The 20123-nt window shown below is 47.7% G+C and overlaps 2 protein-coding genes and 1 long non-coding RNA gene across 5 annotated transcripts in view; 1 reads left to right on the top strand and 2 right to left on the bottom strand.

The window, feature by feature from the left end:
* Nucleotides 1–5871, bottom strand: part of LOC127046350 (uncharacterized) — a 31524-nt gene extending 25653 nt beyond the window's left edge. The window contains exon 1 of the long non-coding RNA XR_007773002.1: nt 5781–5871. This is a non-coding gene — a long non-coding RNA (uncharacterized LOC127046350). The remainder of the gene's footprint in view (nt 1–5780) is intronic.
* On the top strand, nt 5773–7386 carry MRPL50 (mitochondrial ribosomal protein L50). The gene is made up of 2 exons (XM_050943242.1): nt 5773–5910; nt 6800–7386. The coding sequence occupies exons 1-2, from the start codon at nt 5825–5827 to the stop codon at nt 7188–7190; spliced, it is 477 nt and encodes a 158-aa protein (XP_050799199.1). The 5' UTR covers nt 5773–5824; the 3' UTR covers nt 7191–7386.
* Nucleotides 7387–16723: 9337 nt separating this feature from the next.
* The window catches only part of PLPPR1 (phospholipid phosphatase related 1), a 185901-nt gene continuing 182501 nt past the window's right edge, over nt 16724–20123 (bottom strand). For 2 of the 3 annotated variants that reach the window (XM_050943195.1, XM_050943196.1), the window contains exon 8: nt 16724–17200. In XM_050943195.1, the coding sequence (XP_050799152.1) occupies nt 17168–17200 (33 nt within the window). In that variant the 3' untranslated portion in view covers nt 16724–17167. The remainder of the gene's footprint in view (nt 17201–20123) is intronic. The other variant, XM_050943194.1, reaches the window with a different exon arrangement.

The following is a 20123-nucleotide window of genomic DNA, read 5'->3' as shown; positions in this document are numbered from 1 at the left end:
GATTTGTCCAAAGCTCCTCAGAACACCAGAAAGAGAACCCCTGTCTCCTGAGTTCTCAGGCCGGACTCTATCCACTAGGTCCTGCTGCCTCTTAGATACTGATCCACCGTGCACACCCTCTGTAAACGTGTAGTCACTGTCGCATTCTGGGGTTCAATCCAGATGAGTGAGAGGTTGTATGACAGCCTGCCCTGTAACCCTAGATGCCTCACAGTGCTTTGCTGTTGTACTTCCCAACCTGAGCTGCTCACAGTCTACCACCATGCAGGTCACACTCTTGAGGGTCTGTATACAGTTACAGCCCTGGCCCAGCAGCTCTGACCCCAGCAGCCTGTCAGCAACACACCAGTCACACCCTGGCTTCCACCAGCCTCGGTTACTACTTGCCGGGTGACCCCAACACACTCCCAGTCCCAAATTTTCCAAAATCAGGTGTTCTGCACTGGCCAGTCCTTTTCTGGACAGTTCCAATATGAAAGGTTTGTTGCTCCTGTAAATAGTCAATATTCAACAGTTTGCTACTTTAACTGGAGTTACCAAACACTTCAGTCTAAACACTGCATTGGATTGGTTTAGATTTTAAAAAAATAAAACATGTTTATTAACAAAAGAAGATAGTATTTTAAGTGAATTCAAGTATGAGACAAAGTTAGAAACGGTTATAAGCAAATAAAAGTGAAAACACACATCTACAAGTCTAAAGCTTAATCATGCAAGGCTTTATTCAAGATCATCTCTCTCACAGACAGTCTTCCAGCAAGATGGCGACTGATCCTTGGTAAGGATCTATCCCCAAGGCCCAAGGTTATTGATGCCTTTGTTTTCATAGGTGAAAGAGAGAGATCACTTGGCGTTCTCTGCTCCTTTCTTTTATAGTCTAGTGAACCCATGAAGTGGATTCTTCTGAAGAGTATCCCTCAAAGCAAAGATTATTCAAACAGTAAAGGAGGCAATATGGAGTAGGGTACAGAAGGAGGCATCTTTCTTCCCACCTGTGTTTGCAGAAATGCAAATTTGCTTCATCTTCTGTCAATTCCTCTCTCTGCTATCTTGAGGACCCACTTTACTATTGATATGTAAATTGAGGTAAAACACACATTCCTCTGTTTAGGATAGACCTGTTTAACAACCTTTGCCTAGGCAGGGCTGTGCGGTTTTGAATGTGTACTAATAACATTATACAGGGGGATTTCATAACTTCCCATATAATGCTGCTACACACATTTCACCAGGATGTTATTGACCAGCAAGTTATTAGTTTTCAAACGATACCTCACAAGGCACATTTTGTACAAAGATTATTACAGTAGTGTGTAGGGTGTGACTATGGGGTGCTTTTGGTCACAGTCACCCTATGTAACTCATGGTTGTGTGAAATATAACAGTACCTTTCTTCCCCCAAAATGTTACATTTCTCTGCAAAGTGTTCCCAAGAGTGAAAAACACCTCTGCCACTCAAAAGTGAACGCTGCAAGTGTTTTAACTGCAGCTCCTCTGCTCAGCAGCCCAACCAAGAAGGAATGGTGGGTTTAAGTCAGCCCTGGAGTATGTGGTGATGTGTAATGCACTATCCTCATTGCCTGCTGGCTCTATTCTAGGTACACCAAGTAGGGACTTGTTAATCTAATGCATTGCTGAGTCAGTAGGCTGACCAAAGGGATTTAAGGATGTGAGCGAGCATATGCACCACATGTATACCCATGAACCAAAGCATGGCTGATACAACCATCTCAGGCTTGCAGCTATAACAGCTCCTCAGTATTGTCAATGTAATCATTCAAAAATTACGAGTCAGGCCTCAATAATGAGATAGGCCTCAAAATAATGAGATTTTAAAAATACATGTTGGGTTCTTTTTGAGTCTTTAGTGTGCACTGGACACATGTTCCAGTTTTTCTCCACACTCATAAGGGCTAGAATCTTACTTAAAAAAAACAAAGAAACAAAACCGTGAAAGCTGAGATTCCCATGTAATCATATCTCTGGATCAAGAGCTGGGCTTAATGAAAAACATTTTTTTTAAATCACAAAACTCATAAATAAATCAGGAGACTTGGCAACACTATTACCAGCCTCAGAGGTGCATTGGTAGCTCATGGAGATCACAGTTCTCTAGGGGTTGTTTGCCTGTATGGCTTTACTGGAGTACAATGCTCAGAAATCACTGGGGGTCTTATTGGGCTACAACCTGCACCCTCACCAGGGATCTCTCCAGATCTTTTATGTTTCCTACATCTCCTGGGCCCAATCGCCAAGCCTCCATCCACACTGCAGCAGTGACCGTGCAAGGGTCCTTCCCTATGATGGAAGCCTGTGGACTGTGTGCCATGTGCCATTTTGCACCAGGTGAGAGGAGCAGCCCTCCCAGGTAAATGAGCCATGTCCTTCCCGCATTCACTGGGCATTTCAGGTGTGTTCCCACCACCTGCAAAGGGCAGCAGACAGCACATGGCCCAGTATGTGCGTGTGTAGGCGAGTATGTAGTGCATGTACGTATCCATACATTCATATATAGCATGTGTATGAGTGTGCATATGTAACCCACACACCTTCTGGGTGCAGTACTGATTTACCATGGTGCCACTGGTGCCAGGCCCACACTCCAAAGAGGCCCCGGCCTGGTCCCCTCTTCTTCATCCCCCACCCCCTCCTGCAAGGGCAGCAGGCAGAAGCTTGGTCCTGAGGGCTCCTGTTGCAGCAGGGCAGGCTCCACAGGCAGCCAAGCTCCTCCCTTGCCTCCTTCCTGAGCGTGCCGTTTTCCCACCCCTCCCCTTCCCAGCACTTCCGCCACCGCCAAACAGCTGTTTGCCAGCGCGAGGGAGGGGGAGGAGCAGGGTCACAGTGCCCTCGCTGGTCAGGGGAGGAGGCAGAGGCGGGGTCTTGGGGAAAGGGGTGGAATTGGGGTATACCCCCTCCAGCCCCCTGCCCTGAGCCGCTCAGGGCAGGGGGCTGGGAGCACCCACACGACCCCAACCCACACCCACAGCCCTGACTCCTGCACCGGCCTCACACTCCCAGCCTCCTGCCCTGACTCCTGAACCCCCCCCCCCACATCCCCACAACCCCAGCTGTGACTCCTGCACCACAACACACATACCCACCCCCATCCTGAGCGGCCAAACGGGAGCTCCTGCACACACATATATTCCCACCTGCAACCCTCGCACCAAACAGGAGCTGCCCCAGGTAAGCACTCAACACCCCAACCTCCTGTCCCAACTCTGAGCTCCCTCCCTCACTCTAACTCCTGACCAGATCCTGCACCCCTGTCAGCCATTCTCTGTGCAGACAGCATCACACCTGTCTAGGGCTCTGCAACAATCACACATCCTTATCCCACCACCTAGATACTTAAGAAATGCATAGGGGAAACTGAGGCACACACACATTATTCAGAGAAAACATGAAGAACATTCTCACTTTGTCACACTGGAGGAGGGGCAGCTCAGTGCAGAGAGAGATGAAGAGAATGGGCTAGAACCAGGGAGAAGGTAGGTACCCACTCTATCTGGACAGGGGTGGGTGGGATCCTGTTTACCCCCTCCCCAGCCCTGCTGCGCTTGCAGTTTACCCCCAGCCCCTCCCTTGGTGCAGGGACCAACCCTAGCTCCCGCCCCGCTATGCTTTTGCCCCGGCTCCTGCCTTGCTCCAGTCAGCAGGGACTAATCCTCCCCCCAATGCCTCACTGAGTTCATCTTGCCCCTGCCCCCTGCCTCGCTCCAGCTGGGGACCAATCCTTCCCCTCCCCCCACCGTGCACCACTGTCAGAGTGGATAAAAATCAATGATTTTTTAAAAAACATCAAAAAATCTGATTTTTTTGATAAAATGCTTTTTAAGGATAAAACCTATCTAAAGACAGTTTTAATTAACATACATTATGGTCTCATCATGGATTAGGGTTTATAAATTCTAATTCTATAGTATGAAACAATATATTCATATAATGTTTAAGAAAAGTTTTGTAAATGAGTTCTAATAGTTCACGGACTGGGGACCCGATCTTATGGGATTCCACAGGCTTCTGTATAGATTATTTAGGTTAATCTTTCTATCTACCCAATGGGACTCAATGCTCAGTCTAGAAGGCACCATCAGTGATGCTTGGTTTTGCAGTTCTCAAACAATGGATTTATGGCTCCAGAGCTAACATGCTTGTTAACAGCAAAAATGTTTTTAAACAAACAAAAAAATAAATAAAAGGAAGAAATAACAAACTTCAATGCTATTGTCCCTCTGCAAATTCGTGCACACAGAGTCAATCCCTTACCTCTCTCTAAAAGTGAAAAGTTTCAAAAATTTCAATGAATAGAAGACTGTTGGGGGCGGAATAGATCTGGACAAGGAGAAGAAGTCTGGAGACAAATGTGAGAAGCAAGGGAACATATGCTTTTTTGTTAAAATATTACGTTTGCCCTTGAAGAAAAAAATCCAGAATACTTAATGTTGTTGTTTTAGTTAAATAAAGCAATTTAAATGTCTGTCTGGTGATGTTCTCCTCCTAATACAGCATGGCAAGGAAATCCTCCAAATATTAATGATTAAGCTGTTGAATTGCAGATAGTTCATCTCCCAATGACTTCATAAATATCTGCTTCAATTGCCTTTGGTAAATGAAATAACCAAACAATCATTCATTTTTCTGATATAGCTGTAAAACTAATGAGAAAAGTTTTCCAAATAAATCACTTTAAAAATGTATAGTGTGTCCCTTCTAAAAATGAAACCTACATCTATCTCTGAGTTGTGAAGAATGTGTATTAAGGTTATAACAACCACCAAGAATGCACTTTTACGTAGAAAACCATGATTAAATTGAGTCTTTCTGACTAGAGATGTAAATCATCATTTAAATCAAATCCACCCTGCCCACCGTGCTTTTGCCCCTGGCCCCTTCATTCCCGGGGGGGGGGGGGGGGCAAAAAGTTTGATGCCAGGCCCACAAAAAATTAATCCGGCCCTGTTTGGATGTGGTGTTGTGTCTCATCTAGTGGCACCAAGACCACTTAGAGAAAATGAGTCTGCTCTACAGCCTTAGCTAACAGCAAAGCTTTCAGCTCATGCGGTAGAGGCTGAAGCACTGAGGTCCCATGTTTGATCCCACCTGCCAATGGCAGGGGTCTGTCAGCATTACACAGATATACACTTATATGTATATGTGCATGACATGCAGTGGAAATATGAGTGTGTCCATACGTGTACAGAGATGTGCATAGCCGCTTACTTCCCCTCTTTCCCGTAGGGGCTCAACGCTCTTCCCCTGCCCCCACTCCACACCCTCCCCAAATTGCCAGCCTCGCCTCCTCCCCTGAGCGCGCCACGTTCCCGCTCCTTCCCGTTTGGCGGCAGGCAGGAAATGCTGGGAGGTAGGCAGAGGAGCGGGGATGTGGCAAGCTGGGTGGGGCTATGCAGATGTGTGTATAGCTATTTGCACACACCCGCGTGTGGTATGCATGTGTAGCTGTTTGTACCCACCCGTGTCTCTGGCACAGGGGTGGGGCGGTGTGCTCTATGGCCAGGCTGTGCCAGGCAGGAGGAGAGACGGAAGGTTGGTGCCTTGCGGCCCCCAAGGTGACACGGAGGTACGTGTGGGCCACAGGCAGCAGCGCCCCATGGGCACGGAGGAGACCACATCCCGCCGAAGGCCGCAGCCTCTCGCCCCGAAGCGAACTACATCCCCCAGAGCGCTCCGCGGGTGCCGCGCCTGGCCCACGTGACCAAGCCCCCCACGACTACACTTCCCATGAGGCAGCGCGCGAGCGCTCCCGGAAACAATCCTACCTCTCCCGTCGTGCCACGGGCAGACTTTCTGTGTCGTTTCCAAGATGGCTGGCTTCTGGGGGCTCGTGCGCGCCGGGAGGCGGCTGAGTCTGGGGGTCCCGCCGCGCAGGGCATTGTGGGGCGGCATGAGGTAACCCCGAGGGAGGCTGCTTGGCCGAGCTGCTCTCGGCCCCTTCCCCCGCTGAGGCGCCCGGTGCGGGGAGGGAGGCGGCGTGGGGCTGGGCTGCGGCCTGAGTGCTCCGCCTGCTCCTCGGGGGGCGAGCGTCCGCCGTGCCGCGCCAGCCTCGTTCCAGCCTCCAGCGCGGGCTGCCCCGCCCCCGCAGCCTGGGTGCGCGTGGCCAGCCGGCGGGTGGCCCTGCTCGGGCACGCGCTCGCGCTGCCTCGGCGGGCTGGCGCGGGCTGAGTAGGGCTCCGCCTGACAGCGCCCTGCTTACGCCGCAGCAGCGGGGCTCGCTGGGAGCTCGCCCACCCCCGGCTCGTCTGCACTGCCGGAACGTGTGTCTTTCCGGGGTACTGTGTCGACACACCCTGGCCGCTAAAAGCTGCGTAGTGTAGACGAGCCCTCAACTATAGACTCCAGGGGCAGCGTGGACATACTCCCAGGGCCTGGCTGCCCAACAGCTGCCATGCTAGCACAGCACCCCACAGTCGCTGTGAGCGCCTCCACCTGAGGCCTCCCAAAGAGGCTGTAAAGTGCAAATTACTGCTGTTACGAAGCAACAGCAGGAGAGGGGTGAAGCACCTCCTGGCCTGTTTGACTGTGGCAGGGGTACTTGCTCCGTGAATATTATTGAAGGTGGCGTTCTAGAAAAAGCTGGGAACTAGGCTCAGAGTGCTAATGTTTGTATTGAGCGTATATGCAAATCAGCGAAGGAAACAGCTGTGCTCTGTCTTCAGTGCAGGCATGTGTAAAAGCTATCAAATTATGGTAGTGAAACCAAAAATGAGTGTGAATGGGAGGAGGACACTTCAATTCAATAGCAGCTGGGAGATTTAAAATACTTCCTTCTGATTAACAGGAAGAAGGTGAGAGAACCAGAGGTGGTTGAAACAGCTGTTCTAGTGAAAGATCCACCCATCCTGGTCTGTCCCCCACCACGCAGTAGAAAGTACCTTCCCCCAGAGGATCTCCAGAGTCGTCTTGAGTCTCACGTCAGGGAAATCTTTGGACTCTCGCTCTCTGAGGACTGGCAGAAGGCCTCACTAAAAGAAAGCAAGTTAAAGTATCGCCTGCTGGTACAACTGGCTGCAGAACTAGGCCATGCGGTCCCCAATTCACAACTCCACCAAATGTGCACTGCTGGGGATGTCTTAGCTTTCTACAGCACGCAGGTCAAAGATGCCTCAAAATTTGATGAGCTATGTACTGCAGAGCTGCCCTCAAACCTGAAGATTATGTGGGAACACTGAGTCATGCCAGTCTGGGATGATGTCTAGGTGAGATTCATCATGGTGATGTCGACACGTCATATACGCCATTGGGAGTTCATTTAAATGTCTTCAGAATTCAGGGATGCTGCTTACGGCTTAAAAAATAAAAAAAGCAGCTTTTGTTATGATGCAACAGTGACAGCTGCTCAATAAAGAGAACAACATTTGTATCCTATCTATTCCAGGCCATGCTCCTTATTTAAGGGTACAACAACACTACAAAAACAAACAAAACTAGCAGATAGTTTCAGAGACTGGGTCAGCTGGCTCAGACTCCGGGCAGCATGTCTCTTTTGCTGTGTTGACATACCCTATGAGTAATAGAGGTTGAGGATAAACAAAGGACACTGATCCTTGCATCACTGTAAACGTCATTACTGGAATCGGTATTGCATAATGGGGTTTTGTGACCTTGCCATATACATGATGTAGAGAGAGGCTGATATTGAGGGAATTTGTCAGACTTATTTGTGTCTGCTGGAGCTAACAGATCGTGGAGGAAGGGTGGGGGAAAAAAGTCACCCTTTCCCTTTCTCCAGTGTATCTTGTAACAGTCAGCCTTCTCTGGATGGGGTGGAAATGTAGGTCCTATCAGCAATAGCACAATGAAAAGCAATTCTAGAGGCACAGTCCTCAAATCCATTAGGTGTAGGGTGTTTAGATTACAAATTGGCTGCTCTTGAAGAAACTGCTCTGGATGTACCAAAACAAACGGAACTGGTTGCTTTTAGACAATGAGTTCTAGGCTAACTCAAAACCACCATTGTCTTAAGTTAACATTTTCAGGTATCACCAAGATTCAGTCTAGCTGTTACATTTCCTAGTTAAGGGTCCCCACTATATGCTAGGAAACTGAGTTCTGGTCCCTTTGGCGGTTGCTTATTGCAGTTTTCTCTCTATTCAGAAGTTTTCCTTACCACAGTGTAAGTGTGTCTCCAATAGTTAGAGTCAGCAGGGGTAGATGGTAGTGGTGATTCGATGTACATACCCATCAGTGACATGAAACAAAAATGGAAACATTTTGTAAGGAAATGTAAAATAAATGACAAGGTGTGGAAATGTACTGGTATTGATTATGTGTGACTTCTGTCTCTCACAGACAAGTTTAAATGCAAGGGTGGTCATCTGTAGGTATGTGTGAGTATGGGTCTGGGGGAGGATGAATGTATCTACACCATCACACATGGTAAGCCTGGGTGGATCCCTTTGGGTAGGAGGCATTTACAGGAACTTGTATTAACAGATAATGCAGCATTGTGGAGCAGGCATAGAAAAGCTTGGATTCTCCTGTTCTAGGACTTCTTTTATTTGAGTGCAAACACATACGTAGTGTCATAAGTTTTGGAGGACAGTGGGGAGCTTCCGCTTTCAATTGCGGATTCCTATTACAAAGGTTATTTTGTTGCTTTAATCAACAAATTTCGTAATTACTTTATCACAGTTCCCCAAAAGTTACTAGGGAACTCATACTCCCAAGTTCGTCTTCCCTTCCCAGTCCAGAGGAGTTCCAGCTTTGCCTCATGGTGATTCTTTTAATGATTTAGGATGACACTTTAGTAGAAACAATGCTACTTCTGGTCGCTATGTATGTAGGTGGGCTGGGAGAGGTGTGTAGAGGAGTTAACTCACCATAGGTGCATCCTTTTGTGACTGGGCATGGCATAGCAGGCTCTCCTCTAGCACTTTATGCTGACAATCACTCTGGTCCTTGCAATGGTCTCCCTCTTCTTGTACCTCTGCTCTCTAGTCAGGTCACATTTAGTCCTGCCCCTTCCAGGGTAATAGGAAGTCTAACGAATGTGTGATCCTTTCAGCCAGTCCGCCACCGTCAATTCAGGGCCCAGTAGTCCATTCACTCTTTTCTCAAGGTATCTAGTAGTCCATATCACCTTAGAGGCTTCACATCACCTTCTCAGGTGAACCCAGGCCTGCTTTCTACACTGAGTTCTAATACAGGGACCCTAGGGCAGGCGGTCAAGGTTCACTCCACCAGACTTATTGCTACTATCCTTCCTACAAAGCCTTTCCCTGGGCTCTCTCCTAACTGCAAAAGAGCCTTCTCTTTCCTTCCAGGCCTCTTCACTGCCTGCTGCCAAGAAAATGATTGCAGAGTTTCTCCCTATAGCCCCCTTCTGTTCCAAACTTCCTCTGTTTATAGCTCTTCCCCAGCTAGGCTTCGTCATTAGTTAGGCCTGCCCACCTCCAGGTACTACTCAGAAAGGGTTAATGTGGACCTGAGCCAGGACAGGGTATACACTGCATCACATGTAGAAGAGTTGACTCAGCACAAGCACACTTCTGGAGAGATCCATGTCATACTACAAGTTAGGAATTGTAAATGCATCATAGAAGATTAGGGGTGGAAGAGACCCCAGGAAGTCATCTAGACTAACCTGCTCAAAGCAGGACCAACCCCAACTAAACTATTCTCACGTAAACTATGAAAGATCTTCATTAGTAATGCAAATACCCTTGATATCAGCACATCGCATAGTGTGTGTAAATAGAGGGCATGTAGCAAACACAAAATATATAAATGTGCCCATAATTTGTGGGAGGCAGGAAATGATTGTGGGCTGATTCATAAAGTCCAAGGCCAGAAGGGAGCATTGTGATCATCTACTCTGACTCCTATATAACACAGGTCATAGAACTCCCTCAGAATAAGTCCTACAGCTCCAATAAGATGAAGAAACCACAAAGGCATTGTTGGGTCTTTAATAACTGTGTTTACTAACTACAGGCTTAGCTATATACAGCCTGCTGCACTAGCAGCATCCTTAACTCAGAACGTGGTGAGTGTTACTAAACAATTTACATAAGAATAGCCATACTGGGTCAGACCAAAGGTCCACCTAGCCCAGTGTCCTGTCTTCTGACAGTGCCCAATGCCAGGTGCCCCAGAGGGAATGAACAGAACAGGTAATCATCAAGTGATCCATCCTGTCACCCATTCCCAGCTTCTGGCAAACAGGCTAGAGACACCATCCCGGGTAATAGCCATTGATGGACCTATCCTCCATGAACTTACCTAGTTCTTTTTTGAACCCTGTTTTAGTCTTGGCCATCACAACAGTCTCTGGCAAGGAGTTCCACAGGTTGACTGTGCGCTGTGTGAAAAAAATACTTCCTTTTGTTTGTTTTAAACCTGCTGCCTATTATGTTTACATTATGCCTGTGTAATAAAGATGTTCTAAATGCTGGACTCTTATTAGTGGGTCCTTATGAGTCAAGTTTGCAAGTACCTTGCAAAAAGTATTGGAATGGAGAACGACCAGATCCCATAGGGTTTCTCATATTCTTATGGAGGGCCCTAATTTCAAGGAGCGTAAAGTACATGATAAACTATGTATCTATAGCAGAGGTGGGTAAACTACGACCCGTGGGACCCTCCTGCCTGGCTCCTGAGCTCCTGGTCTGGGAGGTTAGGTCCCAGCCCCTCCGCAGCCGTTCCCCCTCCCCTGCAGCCTCAGCCCGCCCTGGGGCAGTGGCACTGCAGAGCCCGGCCTGACCCGGTCTCTGTGCTGCGCAGTGCATGGCTGTAGTGCCGCCAGCCACAGGTGCTCCAGGCAGTGTGGTAAGGGGTCAGGGGAGTTTGAGGTGGTGGTCAGGGAGCAGGGGTGTGGATAGGGGTCAGGGTGGTCAGAGGGCAGAGAACGGGGGTTGAATGGGGTCGGGGGGGCAGTCAGGAAGAGTGGGGGGTTAGATGGGGCAGTCAGGGGATAGGGAAAAGGAGTGGTTGGATGGGGCAGGGTCCGGGGCGGGGGGGGGGGTCAGGAAGGAAGGGGCCAGTTGGATGGGGTAGCAGGGGGGGCAGTCAGGGTCGGGGGTTCTGGGAGCGGTCAGGGGACAGAGAATGGGGGAGGGTGGATGGGGCAGGAGTCCCGGGGAGCCATCAGAGAATGGGGGGATTGGACGGGACAGGAGTCCTGGGGGTGGGCCATCAGGGGAGTGAGAAGGCGGGGTGGCTGGGGGAGGTGAGGCATGCCCCTCCCACCTCCCCTAACTGGCCCTCCATGCAATTTCCAAAACCTGACGTGGCCCTCAGGCCAAAAAGTTTGTCCTCCCCTGATCTATAGGAATGGCTTCACTGTTGCAACTGAGCCATCCGGGAGGAGAAAGGGAGCAGGCAAGTGGCGTGCTGGGGAATAGCAGGTGTAGAAGTGATGGCAAAAAGCACTAAAGTCCTAATTTGACAGAAAGCACTGCCGAGCTTTAAGGTTTATACTAAGTGGACAGAAACTGGTTTTTAAACCAAGTTACCTGAGGTCCTTAGCCTAAAGATCCAGGGATGGTAAACTATGGGGTTCAATTATCTCCCTTGGCGGTGCCATTCTGAAACCTTTTTGTTACTTCTCTCTCTCTCTCTCTCTCTCTGGAGCCTTCCTGCTCACAGGAGGGGACAGGACAGGAAGCTCGAGGGAGGGAAAAGGGGCCGGATTAGGAAAGAGATGGGGTGGGAAGGAGCCAAGAGGAAGGCTGGGAGTGTGGGGAGGAAGGGAAGGAGATTGAATCTATTGGTCCGGCCAGCCTCTCCGCTTTTAATTTAGAAGCAGTCACTACATAATCCAGCCAAACGAGGGCTTCTCGGGGAGGGGAAGCTCTTCCTGCAGGGCTACTGTGGAAACGTTGAGCCATAGCCCTGCAGGATGCTATGGAAAAGATGACTGGGGCTGATTTGCAATGAGCCAGAGAAGTCTTTGGGAACAGAGGAGTCACAGCTTGTGAAGCTAGAGAGAGTGCAGGTAGGAACTGGGCTCAAAGGCTTGTGCAAAACTGCTGAGCACTGGGGCGCTAAGGGCCAGTTGTTAAAAGCTCTGTGCATACCTCAAGCTGCAGCCAGGCAGGCACTCAGGTGCTCACTATGTGCCTAACTCCCATTGATTTCACTGATATTTGCATCTTCAGGGGGCTAAATACATGTAAAAATCCATTCTTAAGTTTGCAGGAGGCTAATTTTCCTTAGCTGCATCCCAAGCCAGGAGAGGGGAAGAAAAAGGAGGTGAAAGATACTGCGACAGGAGCTTATTGTGATTGGAGAGCGAGGCAGTCTGTGGAATCAGCAATATACTCAGGGAATGTCTTTGTGAGTGTGTCTGTTAGCAAATAATTAAGAGAGAAAGTCCTGTGTATAAGCAACTGGTAATTAGGTAAAGGCAAAGTCCCAGGTTCCCAAAACAAGTGGCCTCACTAATACCAAGAATGGATTTAGGAGTCAGGTCAATGTGGAAGTAATCCTGGCTCTGATAGGCATGGCACTTGAGTGCTCTGTGTCACAAATGTAAGTCACGCTGAGACCTGGACATATTAATTTTTTTCCTAGTTGTGGATTTGGAAAATGAGCAATTGTTTCTAGCGCATATCAGTGCATTCTGGCAAAGGATGCCCTGGAGGATGAAAACACAAAGACGGTGCTTTTGCACCAGCACCTAGTACTAACGTGAACAGCTCAACAGTATAGTGCTCTGTCTTGCAGGAGTGCTGAGGCTAACTGTGTCACAGAGGCTTGCCAAATGCTTTGAGGTCCTGGCATGGAAGATGCTAGAAAGTACAAAGCATTACTACTATTTCTGCCCAGAAAGCTATACCTCAAACTCTGCTATCACTGTAGAGGGGCACTCAATAACTAAGAAAACAGAAAAAGCAGAGATAACCAGTTGACACAAATAAAGTCAAGCACTTTGGGCACCAAATAAATGCCTTCACCGATACAGGCTTTCATAGTATCTTTCTGCTTAGTTCTGGAAAATAATCAGCTTTCAGACCTTTCCTCTGAGGTCCCATAATTCAGAAACCCTCAGTTTCAGCTAGAGATGAGCCTGGCCTCTAACTCGCTCTGTTTTAGGTGTTTACAGAGCACCAGTCCTTAAATTGTCCTGGTGCTGTAAGATACTGAAAGAAAAGAGGAACAAAAGTTGTCTCTACTCAGTGTGATCTCAACAGTCTCCCTCAAGCCCTGAGAAGTGTGGTGTGACGTTGCACTCCATATGTTTATGGAAATATGCTGATGAGTGTAAATATAAGGTAACTGGAATATGCTTTATGCCAAAAGTTTCCTATTGTATCATTACAAAGCTTATGATTTACTGAGTGTGTTCGTCCTATTTGTTTGCATGTATTATTTCTATGTCTGGAGTTAGGAGAGAAAGGCCTTGGCTACACTTGAGAGTTACAGCACAATAAAGCTGCCCACAGCGCTGTAACTCACTTCCCGTCCACACTGGCAAGGCACATACAGCGCTGTATCTCCGTGGCTACAGCACTGCAGGTACTCCACCTCCCCGAGAGGAATAAAAGCTGCTGCAGAGTGGCTGAGACACTGATGCTCCAGTGTAAATGGGGAGTAATCTTATTACGCAGTAATTGACCACTGGAAACTCCCCATAATCCTTTCAAGTGCAGGTTCCTCTCCTCATTTTGTTGTGATGCCTCTTTGTTTTGTTGTGAACTCGGGGCTCCAGGAGCTGCTTATCAAAATACAAACACAGCTACTGTTTGCTGTGGATGAGCAGAGGCAGGCAGGGGGGCTCCCTTTGGAACGCTCACAGCTAATTTTTGCTTGAAGAGAGAGGCAGCGGGCGGTGTGTGGCCGAGAGGGTCCCTTTCGGGGATTGGCTGCTTATCTGGTCTGTGAGGAAAAATAAACAGCTGCTGTTTGCTTTCAGTGAGTGAGAGAGGGGCGGAGGAGGGAGGGGGGTTGGAACTTGCAAGGCAGGGTGCTGACACAGTGTCGGCTCCAAAAATCCACTCTCTCTCCTCCCATGCTCCCTGTCACACTCCCCCCTGCTTTGAAAAGCACGTTGCAGCCACTTGAACGTTGGGATAGCTGCCCAATGCACTGCTCCCAATGCAGCTGCAAATGCGGCCATGACAGTGCGCTGGCAGCTGTCAGTGTGGACAGACTGCAGCGCTTTCCCTATTCAGCTGTACGAAGGCTGGTTTAACTCCCAGCGCTGTACAGCTGCAAGTGTAGCAATCTGTACCTTAACTTGGACAGCTTCCATTGTTGCATGCAGTGCAGTTGTGGCCGTGTTGCTCCCAGGATATTAGGGAGACAAGGTGGGTGAAGTAATATATTTCACTGGCCCAACTTCTGTTGGAGAGACAGACAAGGTTTCAAGCCACACAAAGCTCTTCTTCAGGTCTGGGAATGATACTCCCAGTGACACAGGTAAACGCAAGGGGTAACACGTTGTTTAGTGTAAGTAGTTAGCATCTATACACATGCACTCTACCTTGAATGGTCCCTTAGAATATGTGCTAACTGCGTGTGCAAAACAATCTGTTCCATCTTCTAGTTAGCTGGGATGCCTGGAGTTCCTGTCCCAGACCTGAAGAAGAGCTCTGTGTAAGCTTGTCTCTCTCACCCACAGAAGCTGGTCCAATAACAGATATTACCTCACCCACCTTGTCTCTCTAATAACCTGGAAAGGACAGTTCTTAAAAAAAAGACTCCGTTCATCCATGTAAGGGAATTAATCAGTGGGGCAGAACCGGTAAGAGGCAGACCTGCACACTTTGGATCTACCTCAGCCAGCTGACGGAAACATGGTTCTTTCTCACCTCCTTTCTACTGGTGTTCAAAAATGGCTGAGCTGCTATTGCAGAGAGCAGGTTAGAGAGCACAGGTTTGTCACATCTATGATAGCAGCAATAGAGAGGAGCATCCGATCCTGGGAACCTTTGCTAGCAAGTAAGTCTCTTCCTGGTACAGCGGGAAGTAGGGGCCTGATCTAATACCTGCTGAAGTCAGTGGAAACATTCCCACTGATTTCATTGGGCTTTGGATCAAGGCCCAAGCGTGGAAACCTGAGACCTATCAGCGGTTCCACCGTGGGTTGCTCAGGAACCCTAAAACCAGTCCCATGTCTACATTCTGCCATTCCCAAGGCAAAAAGTAGATTCTGAAGACAATACCAAGCCAGATGAATCACGGGTAAGGCAAGATACAAAGAACCATCCCAGCATTTCTTCAAAAAACAAATGACAGAACCCTGGATGCAAGGTTTTTTTATGCAAACTGTAAAAGAGCAGGTTTGTTCAAAACTCTGTACGATATGATTTACAAAAAATGCAGACTCAGCTATTATGGACTGTGCCATTTATTCTTATGGCTCATTGGAGGCTCTGAATGAAACAGTGCCAGACTCCATGGAGATCATCAGGGCCAAATTGACCTCTTGGTCACACCAGTCCAAAGCCCAAATAACCCCCTTGACTTTAGTGGTTTTGCTTTTCATTTGGACCAGTGTAACTAAGGACACAGATTAAGTGCAAGCTTCATGTTATGACACCTGTGACAAAGTTCCTCCTCTAGCTTGGTGGTCCTGTGCTTATTGGCAGATTTGCTCACCTCACAGATTCACCCTATGGGTCAGGAAACAGCCCCGAGACCTTCCCCTCTAGCAGAAGCCACAGTCCAGGTCAATTCCTCTAGTGTTTGATCAGGAGTTGGGAGGTTTGGGGGGAACCCGGGCCTGCCCTCTACTCCAAGTTCCAGCCCAAGGCCCTGTGGACTGCAGCTGTCTATAGTGCCTCCTGTAAAAGCTGCATGACAGCTACAACTCCCTGGGCTACTTCCCCATGGCCTCCTCCAAACACCTTCTTTATCCTCACCACAGGACCTTCCTCCTGGTGTCTGATAACGCTTGTACTCCTTAGTCCTCCAGCAGCACAGCCTCTCACTCTCAGCTTCTTGCACCTCTTGCTCCCAGTTCCTCACAAGCACTTCCTCTCCTCTGGCTCCCTTTCACCTGACTGGAGTGAGCCCTTTTACAGCATCAGAGGGGTTTTAATTAGACCCAGGTGCTTCACAGCCTCACCTGACTCTTAGCAGGTTAATTGGAGTCAGGTGTTCTCATTAGCCTGGAGCAGCCCCTGCTCTGGTCACTCAGGGAACAGAAAACTGCTTATCTAGTGGCCAGTGTATCTCCCTTTGACTACTCTGCTGTTCCCAACTGGCCTGGTCTATCACACACCATAATGCAGTTATGAAAGATGGACACTCCCACCTCAGAAAAATACTGTGGAAATCCACAGTAATGGCCTCATGCCTGTATGGCCCTATTTCTGTCCTTAAATATGCACATCTGACTTCAAGAAGGAGTTGTGTGCGTATAGCTGAGTGGAATTGGGCCCTGCATCAATCCTATTGTCAATTGGAGTACCGTGGGTCATCGTTGCAGAATATTCTAGCGTTTTTTAAAATGACCAACTTATTCTCACAAAAATCCATTAAAAACACTGACCCTATTATTTTAGTTATTCTCTAAGAACTAGCACAATCCTCTTCCTGCCCCAGGCCCTGATACAGCAAGAGTCTAAACACCTTCCTAACTTTAAGCACATGAGCTGTCCCATCAATTTCAAGTGGACTATTCCCATACTTAAAGATAAGCCCATGCTTAAGTAACTTGTTGAATCAGAGCCCGAGGGTTTATCACTTGCTGTCAGTACCCTTCGGGCTAGGTTCCTGATCTCAGCCAAATCTGAAGTATCTTTATGCAGCTAAAACAGATTTACCCTAAGATTCCTGCGATCAGAATCTGTCCCTTTGTCCGAAGCATTTCCTATGCTAACAAAAGGTAAAAGTGAATTATTATAATTATTTTATTTCAATGTATATAAAACAAAAAAAAGTCTGTGTACAAATATCACATAACAACATCAACAATTCCATAGATGTAGTTCCTCAGTGCACACTTTAAACAAGAAAAGAGGTTGGGTTCTGTCTGTCTGTTTGTTTTTTGTTTTTAAATTCTGGCATAAATATATTAAAGCTGACAAAAAAATCAGGGCAAGCTACATCACTTCCTCATACAAAAAATGTACAAAACATCAGCCTCTAACTAGACATAACATAATACTGGTCGTCACAGTTGGACATTTAGTAACTGTGTGTCTTGGAGCATTGTACTGAAGGGTAATAAAAATAGCTTCTCTTGCCATCTTCCAGCTCAGGTTACTTCAGTCATTGAGGCAGAGTGATTCTACAGAGAGGAAAATGAAAACACATGAGAGCTTTCAATACATTTTGATTAGGGTGTCTAGATATTTGAAAGGGAGGGGATGAATCTGTATACTGACTCATCAGGAAATAGTCCCTTGATCTCTAAGAGCTTAAAAAGAAAAGATCACAGCAAAGGTATCAATGCTGATTTTTAACCCAGGTCAAGATTTCCAAAAGGGACTAGTGATTTTGGATGCCTATCCTGAGCCACTTTAAAGGGGCCTGGTTTTCAAAGTGCTGAGCACCCTCCCCCGGCCCCGAAAATCAGGCCCCAAACTGGGCACTGCAGAATTCAGCTACCCACACTCACTGGTGGCTCTTGAGAATCTTGGTGCCCATCATATTCCTAATTTTGAATCTCTGGGGACTTCAGTAATAAATGCAACCCCAGGGAGAGTTCTCCCTTTCTTATGGTCTGACCTAAGCTCTATCCATGGACAGGTGCCAATGCAGCTACGAAGGAGTGTGACTCAAGATGCACTGGATGTAAATGTTGTCTAACAGTTCTGTCCTCAAACATGCAGAGCTCTGCAGAAAATGGTCCAGCTGCCCATGCAAACCGTGCACATGGGGGGAAATAGGTAAAAGGGGGCATGTTGGGTCCTGCCCAGCTTGATGATCCTGTAGTGCTAGGCAAATTCATGTCAGGGGGCAAGGGAATATAATGCAGAGCTGACCCATGTGCACGGGGAGACTTTGGCAAACCAGTAAAGCGCTCGAAACCACTATGGCTTATTGTTAAAAGCAAGCCGTAGATTGGCCATTCAGAAGCCTCAGCTTGATCAACGCAGGAGGGGGTGGGGGGCTTTGGGGTGCCACAGAAAGAGCAGCTTGACCCCATGTCCTTCCTGATAAGAATTGTGTTGAAGTTGCTGATACATGCATTTTAAAAGAGCTGGATGTGCCCAAGGGTTGTCTATTGGGGTCTCAAGGCTGCAAACTGGAAAAACCCACACCTGGTTCATCAATAATCAGAAGAAACCTCTTGCTTGATCATTGAAACTGCTTCCTTAACAATGTTTCTTTTAGGGACATGTCATTCTATTACTAATGTATAAATACGGGGGAAAAGCTTGAGATAGTTGGACTCGTCTGGGGACTCTTCTGGACTCTCTTTGGACTCTCCCTCTGGATACAGCTTGCGGTCCCCACCGGCCGACGGAAGATTTGGCCACCGGAAGCCTGCCGCTGTGTCACTCAAGAGCCACACTCAGCTTTGGTAATTATCAACGGTTGGGGGTGTTTTACTAATCTTGTTGCGGACATGTGTAAGTGCTTGAGACTAGTAAAGTTCAGCTTTAAGTGAAAGCACTCTTGTGTTGTCCTGTTTGTGCCAGCCAACTATTGGTCGGACGGCCGTGTCTCTCCTGATTTATTTCTTGACACCACTTCACACAGAGTAAAAGTTACCAAGAGCTTTGGGTTGAAAGAACTCCAGGTGACATGGGCATAGAGGTGGAATAAATCCAGCATAGCAATGCACAGCCAGCAACAATCCAACAAAAAGATCTAGCAGGTGGAGAGGTGGATATTGTGCAGACACAGCCAGGGTAATAATACCAAGGCAGACACAACCTCCCTTCACCGTGCCGCTTTGAGGGGATGGGGCATCCGTTTGCTAGGGCCATTCCATAACTACGGTACTTGCGGGGGGTGCAAAGGAAAATTAAGTGGGGCCATCTGCAGAAACGTGTGCAGTTGGGGATGGATCTCTTTCCCATATTTGGAGAATCAGTACAATAGATAACCACTTGGATGGTAAACCATAGAGTAAAACCCCACTCTGGGCCAACTCAGTGTAGGTGTTTTTACAGCCTGATCCAGAGCCCACCGAAGCAAATGGAAAGATGCTCGTTGGCTTCCTTGGGCTTTAGATCAGGCCTTTTGGCAATTCTTGGCACCTAGAAGGAAGCCTTTGGCCTCCTTTATTTATGCCACATATATAAAAAAGCCCCAGATATTTATCTGTGTCTGAAAAGACAAAACACTAATGTTTCCATGTACACGGCGTATGCTTACCAGGCTGGTTTTCAGGTCTTTTTTGACAAAAAGTCAAAATTTCCCTGAGGAAAAGCCCTTATTTGCTGAACATCTGTAATATCTGTACATAATTTCATTTCTGCAGAATGCAGCGGCATTCTCTTAAGTACCAGCGTTTCTTTACCTGGAACAATATGTAGGACACAACAGGTGTGTTTTGAAGCAAAAACCTGTTACATTAGGCAGCCTGGAAGAAGTTAACTGATAAACTGCAGCTTCTTCATGTTCCTAGTAATTACTGGGGGCAAAGTCTTCTTGGTTACGCTGTACAAACAACGGAAGTGAAACGGGGAGCATCGTTGTAAAGGAGAAAAAAAATGTCCGGCTGCTCATCCTGGATTACTCACTTGCAAACACGTAGGAAGTTTCTGTTTTCCTGCTGCTGAGTTAGAGAACTGTTTGCTAGTTGTTGTTATTACGAAAGATGCTGAGCATCCCAATGGCCAATGAAGAGGAGGTGTGAGGGCTCAGGATCTGTCCCAGGATTAGGACCACTGTACAGCACCTCTGAGTCTGTGTTCTGGATTATGTACATTGGTGTCAGATTTAAGGGAAAGAGGCATTGTACGGAGAGAGTTCCAAAATGTAATGAGATGGAATTATCAACCTTCCCTCCCCGAATTCTCTGCCCAAGCACACAAGAAAAAGGTGAAAGTTTATTCCCCAAGCAACATGAGTGAAGATTCATTGTCATTGATTGCATTTGCTAAATCCTGCCTCGTCAGCTGTAGGTGTGTGTCCGTGGCATTTGAAGTCTACAAGGCTGGGACACAAGGGATATGTTAATAGATATGTCTAATTGTCTTCTGTGGAGTTATACTGGGGATGAAATTGGCCCTACGGTTGCGTGTTTACAGTGAGGT

Source organism: Gopherus flavomarginatus, chromosome 3 (genome assembly GCF_025201925.1).
Source record: "Gopherus flavomarginatus isolate rGopFla2 chromosome 3, rGopFla2.mat.asm, whole genome shotgun sequence".
Classification (NCBI taxonomy): domain Eukaryota; kingdom Metazoa; phylum Chordata; order Testudines; family Testudinidae; genus Gopherus; species Gopherus flavomarginatus.
The sequence above is the reverse complement of the archived record's forward strand: the minus strand, read 5'-3'. Positions and strand labels throughout refer to the sequence as shown.